The sequence below is a fragment of the Lepisosteus platostomus genome, chromosome 5 (genome assembly GCF_059453375.1).
Source record: "Lepisosteus platostomus isolate fLepPlt1 chromosome 5, fLepPlt1.hap1, whole genome shotgun sequence".
Taxonomy (NCBI): domain Eukaryota; kingdom Metazoa; phylum Chordata; class Actinopteri; order Semionotiformes; family Lepisosteidae; genus Lepisosteus; species Lepisosteus platostomus.
The window spans coordinates 61,485,498-61,495,280 of NC_142615.1; the positions used below are offsets into that span (position 1 = coordinate 61,485,498).

At 45.9% G+C, this 9,783-nt stretch overlaps 1 protein-coding gene and 1 long non-coding RNA gene across 2 annotated transcripts; both read left to right on the plus strand.

Moving 5' to 3' along the window:
- Positions 1-853: 853 nt before the first annotated feature.
- On the plus strand, positions 854-4,329 carry LOC148670615 (uncharacterized). Its single transcript, XR_015936985.1, has 2 exons — positions 854-1,011; positions 3,982-4,329. It is a non-coding gene; the product is annotated as an uncharacterized LOC148670615 (long non-coding RNA).
- Positions 4,330-4,572: 243 nt separating this feature from the next.
- On the plus strand, positions 4,573-9,253 carry LOC148670616 (interferon-induced very large GTPase 1-like). Its single transcript, XM_088631027.1, has 2 exons — positions 4,573-5,196; positions 6,680-9,253. The coding sequence occupies exons 1-2, from the start codon at positions 4,573-4,575 to the stop codon at positions 9,251-9,253; spliced, it is 3,198 nt and encodes a 1,065-aa protein (XP_088487153.1).
- Positions 9,254-9,783: the final 530 nt, after the last annotated feature.

The following is a 9,783-nucleotide window of genomic DNA, read 5'->3' on the forward strand; positions in this document are numbered from 1 at the left end:
GGGACGGTGTGTTTCACAACAGTATCGTGCTCTGGACGCTATACAGTACACCTTCTGGGAAAACTGGCCCTGGTGTGAGTGTGTGTCCCGTCCAGGGTGTGTGTGTGTGTCCTGTGATGGACTGGTGTCCTGTCCAGGGTGTGTAAGTGTGTGTGTGTCCTGTGATGGACTGGTGTCCTGTCCAGTGTGTACCCTGCCTTGTGCCTGTTGCTTGCTGGAACAGACTCCAGCTCCCCCAGTCTGTGACCCTGGACTGGAGAGAGCAGTGGGGAGACGGGTGGATAGAAAATAATAATCACAGGGAGGTATCAACTCCTAGACATGACATATATAGAAGAGGTTCTACATATTCTGATAAACTGTATACCCATGAAAGTATTCCATAGTAATTTAAAATTAAAAAACAAGAGCTTGTCACATTCTTGCAAACCATGTGATTTTTAAGCAAAAGATTACCTACCACGACTTCTGCTTCAGTTGATTCACTGCTGACTGTTAATACACTTCGTCCAATAAGGAGCTGGTTTACAACACCAGGGTCCATCACAGGACACAGTCACACACCCTGGACAGGACACCCGTCCATCACAGGACACACACACACACACACACACACACACACACACACACCCACCCTGGACAGGACACCCGTCCATCACAGGACACACACACACTCACACACCCTGGACAGGACACCCGTCCATCACAGGACAGTCACACACACACACACACACACACACACACACACACACACCCTGGACAGGACAACTGTCTATCACAGGACACACACATAAACACACAGACACACACACACACACCTTGAGGAAACCCACACACTTCCTGAACTGCAAGTTCTACTTTATACTTTCGTTTTAAGAGCCTTGTCCAGAGTTAAATGCGGAAACAGCGACCTGCACCATTTCAAACTGCCGTCAGGTACAGTTCACGTGAGATCAGTTTCCAGCACAAACACAAGATCCAAGTCTCCGGCGAGCGGCTTCGCCTGTACAGGTAATGTTGGGGGAAATGGCGTCGTGACGAGCTATGATGAATGAAAACGAAAGCTTCCGGTGTATAATCTCTTGAAATCAAGCTCTCGAACAAAAGCTGTATTTTGGAGGCGGGGACGGGGTGTTTCACAACAGTATCGTGCTCTGGACGCTATACAGTACACCTTCTGGGTTGAAATTAATACACTTTCGCACTCGTTCTTAAGCGCTGATGTTGGTGTGAACGCATTTCATGACGAAACACAGTTCAGAATGCTAAACTGCCGGCGTCAATCAGAGTTCTGCTTCTGTTGAGTAGCAAAATAATGTTCACCGTCATTTTTTCTCTTTTCTTGAAAAAGAAAAAACACATCCGCCCTGCTCTTGCTTTCGAATTCGGAAGATTCCTGAGATGTAAGCCAATGAAGATCGAAATATTCGAACCGCAGACGCAAACTGCTATCCTCAAGACAGGAAACGATGTTAATGAAATTATACGCGAACATGCTGTCAAGGCAGGGATATATATATATTTTACACAGGGAGGGGATATTAAGAAGGGGGGTCTCTCTGTAGGGGCAGCACAGTATCGATTCTAAACCTGTGGTGCTGTCTGTCTGGAGTTTGCATGTTCATGTGGGTTTGCTCCGGGGACTCTGGTTCCTCCCACAGTCCAATGACAGGCTGTTGGGTGAATTCGCTTCTGGGAAAACTGGCCCTGGTGTGACTGGTGTCCTGTCCAGGGTGTGTAAGTGTGTGTGTGTCCTGTGATGGACTGGTGTCAAGTCCAGGGTGTGTGAGTGTGTGTGTCCTGTGATGGACTGGTGTCCTGTCCAGGGTGTGTGTGTGTGTGTGTGTGTGTGTGTGTGTGTGTCCTGTGATGGACTGGTGTCCTGTCCAGGGTGTGTGAGTGTGTGTGTGTGTGTCCTGTGATGGACTGGTGTCCTGTCCAGGGTGTGTGAGTGTGTGTGTGTCCTGTCCAGGGTGTGTGAGTGTGTGTGTGTCCTGTGATAGACTGCTGTCCTCTCCAGGGTGTGTGAGTATGTGTCCTGTGATGGACTGGTATCCTGTCCAGGGTGTGTGTGTGTGTGTGTGTGTGTGTGTGTGTGTGTGTGTGTGTGTGTGTGTGTGTGTGTGTGTGTTTGTGTGTCCTGTGATGGACTGCTGTTCTGTCCAGTGTGTTCCCTGCCTTGTGCCTGTTGCTTGCTGGGACAGACTCCAGCTCCCCCAGTCTGTGACCCTGGACTGGAGAGAGCAGTGGGGAGACGGGTGTATAGAAAATAATAATCACAAGGAAGTATCAACTCCTAGACATGACATATATTGAAGAGGTGCTACATATTCTGATAAACTGTATACCCATGAAAGTATTCCATAGTAATTTAAAATTAAAAAACAAAAGCTTGTCACATTCTTGCAAACCATGTGATTTTTAAGCAAAAGATTACCTACCACGACTTCTGCATCAGTTGATTCACTGCTGACTGGTAATACACTTCGTCCAATAAGGAGCTGGTTTACAAGACATAATAATAATAATTGCTTACACTTATATAGCGCTTTTCTGGACACTCCACTCAAAGCGCTTGACAGGTCATGGGGAATCCCACTACCACCACCAGTGTGCAGCCCCACCTGGATGATGCGACGGCAGCCATAGTGCGCCAGAACGCTCCCCACACACCAGCTCTCAGTGGGTCAGAGAGGGGGGTGATTAGGAGGCCATGATGGGTCAAGACCAGGGAGGGAATCAAGCCAGGACACTGGGGTAACACCCCTACTCTTCTCCAGAAACACCCCGGGATTGTTAATGACCACAGAGAGTCAGGACCTCTGTTTGACGTCTCATCCGAAGGACGGCTCTTGTTTACAGCCCAGTGTCCCCCGTCACTATACTGGGGCATCAGGACCCACACAGAACACAGGGTGAGAGCGCCCCCTGCTGGCCTCACTAACACCTCAACCAGCAGCAACCTTAGTTTTTCCCAGGAGTCTCCCCTCCAGGTACTGGCCGGGCTCCCACCTGCTGGGCTCCAGTGAGGAGGGGGCTGCCAGCTGGGAGCTGCAGGGTGAGATGGCTGCTGGATATAAGACATGCTGGTAGAAGGTTTTACAGCCCTGTGTTTTTTCAGCAGGCAGTTAATTCCAGTTACACGTGGGTAGGTGCATTTGAACGGAGATAGGTCCTTTACCCACACAGTGATTTTAAGACACCTAGTGAGGTAATGTGACTTTACAGCCTCCCACAAAAGTTAAACGTTTACGGCAAGATAGCTACTATAGCAGGGTAAATTGGAGATGAGCTATTGCCACTCCTACATGGATGATTCAGTGTTCTGTCAGGATAAATATTGATCTGGGAATGAATTCTGTGAATGAACAGGAAGATTTTACAGGTGAAGGGATTTTCGTTTTTGGGTTTATTCAGTTTTACCTTACGAAGGGTCTTCAAGTGATGAATTATGTTCCTAATTGGAGAGAAAAAAAAACCCATTTATTTCCAGATATGTAGACAAGGTGTTTTTGTGGACAAAAGATAACTCTCTGCGGTTCGTACCCGGGAGGCCTGTCAGTACAGCAGATTTGGCGGTCACCTAGTGTTATACGTAGTTATACTTCTTAAACAGTAAAAACATCTCGAATGATCATTTTGACAATAGATAGTTAAGTAGTGTTTAGAGCGAATACTGGAAAAAAGTATATTTTCATGATATAGGGAATTTCTACTTTATTTTACCTGATACTGCTTTTCACTAAATATTTGTCATTGACTAAATATTTATCATTATCGGTGTCATTATGACACCGTAATTCGATTGTCTGTTACTGTATTGATGCAGTGAGTCTACAAAAAATCATTTACATTTTGACCAAATAATTGTGCGATCTAAGATGGCTATTTGAAATGGGGGAAAGGAGCAGACAAGAGAAATGGGACGCGTTTTGGGGAATTTGGTCACCTTGTTGATGGACAAATGTCTGTTTTTTTCAGATAAGTATGGAAAGTGAAGATTTGAAAAGATCGATGGACCAAAAACAGGCGGAACTTTCCAAAGAGCTTGAAAGCGTGGGCCTCGAAGCAGAGTACTGGCTACCAAAGCTACATAGTCTCCATCTTACAAACACAAACTCTTTACAGTTTGTCACGGAGGAGGAGTACGCAAAGTTAGAACTGCACGTGCGAGAAGTGTGGGAGAAAAGTGCTCTTCACAAACTTGTCAGAACTCCCGATCCAAATGTGAAATCTAGCGACCTGGCGGAAGAGCAAATGGAGAGACTGCAGGAGAAACTAGAGAAAACAAAACGGGCTCTCACTGAACTGATCAGAACGGAAAAAGAACACGGCCACACAGATCTTGAAGCAAGAGCGAAGGAGCTATGCTCATCTCTAGGGCTCCCTGTAGAGAGCTGGGGGCAGTCTCGACAGCCTCGGAAGGAACTAGAAAGCATCTTGCAACAGCTCGCTGTTCTAGACATCACTCCCCGTAATCCTCCAGAACGTGTCTCCAGCGAGGAGGTGTTGCTGCATGCGTCTGGTGGCCTGGCTCTGGAGGGGGTATTTAAAACTGGGAAACTGGAGGACATGCTGGAGAAAAGACAGCAGCTCATTCAGGTCCCGAAACTGTTCTGCCTGAAGGGTCCGGAGCAGAGCTCCTTTTATGCACAGAGAGACTTTTCAACCCTTGAATCTCAGGCGCTTTTCGTGAAGATTGTGGAAAGGCTCGGCTTCAGCAGCAACTGCGCGGTATCTACTGGTGTCCGCGGTGTCAGCCTAGCGGGCACAAGAGAAAAACGCAATTCAGAAGAATTCGGAGAGAAACGCGCGTCTTCTTGTGAGGTCTCCTACAAGTGCACTACAGTGTACAAGTACATACCCCTGGCTTCTGCCTTTATTGCTAAGGAACAGGTGAAACTATCAACTGCAGCTTTGCGTGAGCTGCAGAACCTGGAAAAAATTCTGCTGAATATTAACAAAGCTCAGAAAACTTCTGAATTCACTGCCGAAGTTCGCCAGTATTTTGAAAGGTTTGGGTCCCATGTGAACCAGGGTCCTTTTCACTTTGGCGGGAGGTTCTGCTGGAAGGCAGCTGCTGAGGGCATCATGAACAACGAGCTCACAGAGGTGGAGGGAGTCATGTCTCAGGTCCTGTCCGCCTACATTGGCTTCTGGTGCAGTGTAGCTTCCTCGTTGACCGCTGAGGTCAATGTGGGGTTCCTTTCATCTGAACTGAAGGAATTCCTTTCTGGAGGGCACAGTGAAGCTCTTCTGAACAAAATCCAGCTCTCTGTGAGTAAAACTGGGGGTCCAGCTGAAACAGATAACTACCTACAGTGGAGATCCGCTCTTGTATCCAGTAACAGAACCTGGTGTGTCATCGACAGAGGAGTAACTCTCATGCCTGTTTGGGAAATCATCCTCTCCGCTCACAGAAAGGATTTTAAAGACGTCACAATGCTGAGCAACATTCTCAGGGAAGCGTACATGTTGATCACAAACTTGAGCCCCGAGACACTATGGGGTGAGAATGTGCTCTCTGCAGTCACAGACGTTAAAAATCTTCTCAGTTCCATGAGGGGCAGGCAGACGTCAGACAGTGAAGCGCGCCTGAAAGAATTACTCGAATTCAAGATTAAGTTGTATGAAAAAACGGGAAGCCATGCTATTTGGGTAGAATCATGTCTTTCTGACAAAGTCTTTCAAGATTTTTTACTTCAAGTGACTCAAGAAAACGAGCATCTTGCTTCTGCAGAAACCACAACTCTCAGGGCACTGATGTGTGATTTAATTGAGCCTTATTCGTTTCAGGTGAAAAGCTTCCCAAGTAAGGCCCAAATACTGAAATGGGCTCATCAGTCCGCTGAGAAGATCCACAAAGATGTTGTTGTTGCTGATTTGTCACATTTCATAGAAATTCTCAAGACAGCTAAAGAAGAGACCAGAGGTGAAAGATTTTCACACTGTGACCTGGAAAGTGTTCAGGAAGCAAAAATCAAAGCAACACTTACAGTCTTGCTCTCATTGAACTCATTGCTGAGAACGCAAAGGGAGACCAATCAATACAGGGAAGAGATGCTAATCCTTTCCATCGTCAACATTTTGGGATATAGTGCAAAAGATGGTATATTTTCTCACCTTCTTGGGTGGGCGGAAATTGACTTCATTGAGGAAACACTGCTCAGTAAACATACCCAGTACATCCAGCTGAGTGCTAAGAGTGCAGATAGAGCCCTGGCTTTCTTGTGGCATTTAGCCCTTTCAATATCCTCTGACGGAGGAAAAGTTTCTTATGAAGAGAAGGGGAGACGACTGGAGTTCTTTAAAGCACACTTCAGAGAGACCCCTCCCAGTGACCTTTCTGCAATACTGGACTGTGACAGTCCACGTCAAGACTGGGAGAGAATTGAAAAAGAGCTACACTCCATCGTCTTGGGGACGGAGAAAAATGAGATACAACAGCTGGACAAAGTATTCCTGTGTACAGAGATCCGCTTCTCCGAATCCTCACAAGAAGGCAAGCGGCAGCTGCAGGTGGGGGAACAAGAGGACAAGCCGAGCGTCTTGGGCACGAGAAACAAAGAGGAGAGCATTGGAACCCAGCCGTCAGGAGCAGGGGAGAAAGCACATATTTTTATGAAACTACTGGAAAGACTCGGACTCCAGAAGTTCTATTCTGCAAAAATTGACAAAGCCAGATGTACTAACTGTAAACAAGTTATCATTGAGTAACACTCAGCCAACCTCAGAAGAGGAGCTGTCTTTTTATTACCTGTACAAGCTCATGATGCTGGACTACCGAGCCAGGAGTGTGCTGTGCGTCAAGGAAAAAGGGCAGCCACATCACAAGAGTGCAGAGGTCAGCTGTGATGTTGATGATTTCCTGGGTGATACAAATGTGTGTGATGATGACACAGAGGAAGAATTGCAGATCCATCCCATGGATATTCAGATGGCTGTGTTCCTTTGTGCTAGCGATTTCCTGAGGCAGTGGATGTGTATGAAACTGACCAAGTGCCAATATGCCCTGCCTCTGCTAGTACCTGACCCACGAAACGATACGACCAAATTTCCCATGTGGGCATTTCAGCAGGTTAAGAAGAGCTGGAAAAGTAAAGGTGCCAATAAAGACAGTGTCAAAAGCGGACTTTTGTTCCAGGCATCTGTACCGATAGTGTCTTTCATTAGGTTTGGAATATGCCCGACATCTAAATCGAAAATCCTGAACAGCGTAATCAACAGACAGAAGCACAATGTTTTCTTCCACCGGCACTGCAAAGGCAGTACGAGGGAATGCCTTCTCACGGATGGGCTGGTGGAGATTGCGTGGTACTGGCCAGGTGGAATGGAAGACGACGTTCTTAACAGCTGCGTGGCGTTCACTAATCTGCACGGCGACGCCAGCAACCACAAGGAGCAGATCGCGTTTCTGCAGGAAGTCAGTGCTGTTATCGTGGTTCTGGTTTCGGATTCCTCTTTGAATGACACCAGAAAAGAGACCCTCTCTTCTCTCCTCAAGAGCTCCACACCGGTCATCTGTCTCTTTGCAGAAAAAGAAAAGGTTGCTCACAGACCTAATCCAACTAAGGTGAAACTTGCAGTTCACAATAAGAATGAAGCCCAGTTAACAGATGAAATCATTTCTCACATCAAACATTTTCTAGGTACTAAGGATAAAAAGTGCTCTTTAAAAGCCTGCATAGAAGTAGCCAGACGACATAGCATTGTAACAGATGAAGTCAATGAGAAATGCAGAGAAGGTCATGAAATTGCCCAGAGACTTATGGATCTAATAAAGAAAGAAGACCTGGCCAATGTGAAAAGGACATTTCTACCATTACAAGGTGATCTCTGGTATGAATGGTGCAGGAAAGATAAAGAGTCTTATCGACTACAGTCTAGTGCCTTTACCAGTATTGAGCAGCAAAAGAGTAAAATCCAAGCTAAGAAAGAAGACTTACGCAAAGAACAGCTGGGCAAAGCTTTCCCTCTCAACAACCTCATGAGATCCTTCCTGGAGTGTCTCGGCTCCTCTTCACTTTCTCCGGACACTAAACTGTACATGCTGCAGTGGTTAGGAACACTCCTGGATGATCTTACCACAGATTCACTCACTAAACTTCAAGCGCTCTACCACTCAACATGGGTGGACATGAAATCGCAGCGCACCTCAAACGGAGGCGATGAAAGTCAATTGCAAAAGACAGCGGAGAATATATCTCGGGAACTCGATGCTTCAAACTTTGGCCTTCAGCATTTGTTGCGAGAAGTCAGTCAGATCTATGAAACTTTGAAAATGTCACCAGATATGGCAGATGAAAAACAGTATCTTACTGCTCTTCCAGGGATAGGGGCTGAAATGTTGATCGCAGGATATCCTCTTGAACTGATGGATGGGGATGCTTCCTACGTCCCTCTTGGATGGATCGAAGCAGTGCTGGACAAACTGATCCATAAAGTTGGTGACAAACAGATATTTGTTCTGTCCATTCTTGGTGTTCAAAGCTCTGGCAAGTCCACATTACTGAACACTATGTTTGGTCTTCACTTTCCAGTGAGTGCAGGAAGATGCACAAGAGGAGCATTCATGCAGTTAGTGACAGTGGATCAAAAGATCAGAGATGAGTTGCAGTATGACTTTGTCCTAATAGTGGACACAGAAGGCCTTCGATCACCGGAGATTAATAATGCAACTGCACTGGCCCATGACAATGAACTCGCTACATTTATCGTTGGAATAGCTGATGCAACCCTAATTAACATCATGGGAGAGAGCTTACTGGATATGCAAGATATTCTTCAGATTTGTGTCCAGGCTTTTATGAGGATGAAGAGAGTCAGTATCACTCCAACCTGCCTTTTTGTGCATCAAAATGTTGCAGAACCATCTGCCAGTGAAGACAATATTACAGGAAGGATGCGCCTACAGGAGACACTGGATGAAATGGCTCGCATTGCAGCCAGTGAAGAAGGGTTTGATGCTACAAGTTTTAATGACATCATTCAATTTGACATAAGAAAGCACGTTTACTTTTTCAAAAATCTTTTTGAAGGAAACCCATCAACAGCACCTCCCAACCCAAGCTACAGCGAAAACGTCCAAGAACTGAAGAGCACAATACTCGGAATAAGAGAATGGAAGTCGGACTGTAGATTTGCTTCTATCTCAGAAATGAAATTGCGGATAGTGGCCATGTGGAATGCACTGCTAGGGGAAAACTTTGTTTTCAGCTTTCGAAACAGTTTGGAAGTCATGGTAGATAGATAGATACTTTATTGATCCCGTGAGGGAAATTGCAGTGCAACAGCAGCTTAACACACACGACACAGCCACAGTGTAACGAATTATATACTAATAGTACAATACATACAATACAAGAGTTACTCACAGTCCGGACACACAAGAACAAACTAGAACAGAACAGTAAACAGAAAATCGTATCACACGTATGAATATAAATATAGATGTAACCATAGATATAAATATAAATATAATTGTATTGCACAGGTCCCTGGCATATATTGCACAAAAGTGGTTGTAAACGGGAAAAAGAAAAAGAAAGAGAACAGATGTAGCAGTATATGTGTATATGCGTTTAGTCCAGAAACAGGTCACTGTCGCTGTTGCCTCTGCCAAGACGCAAGGTGGATGCGTTGTACAGTCTTATGGCAGACGGCAAGAATGACCTCCTGTAGCGCTCCCTGTCGCACCGTGGATGAATCAGTCTATTGCTGAACGTGCTCTTCATTCCTGCAAGCCTGTCATAGAGGGGATGGGAGAAGTTGTCCATGATGGCC

Bases quoted from the DNA above. Each gene is read 5' to 3' on its own strand.
- LOC148670616 (XM_088631027.1), top strand. From the start codon at position 4,573: ATGCTGGAGAAAAGACAGCAGCTCATTCAGGTCCCGAAACTGTTCTGC. The intron at 5,197-6,679 runs GTGGGGTTCCTT...AAATTGACAAAG, and splicing joins CGTTGACCGCTGAGGTCAAT to CCAGATGTACTAACTGTAAA.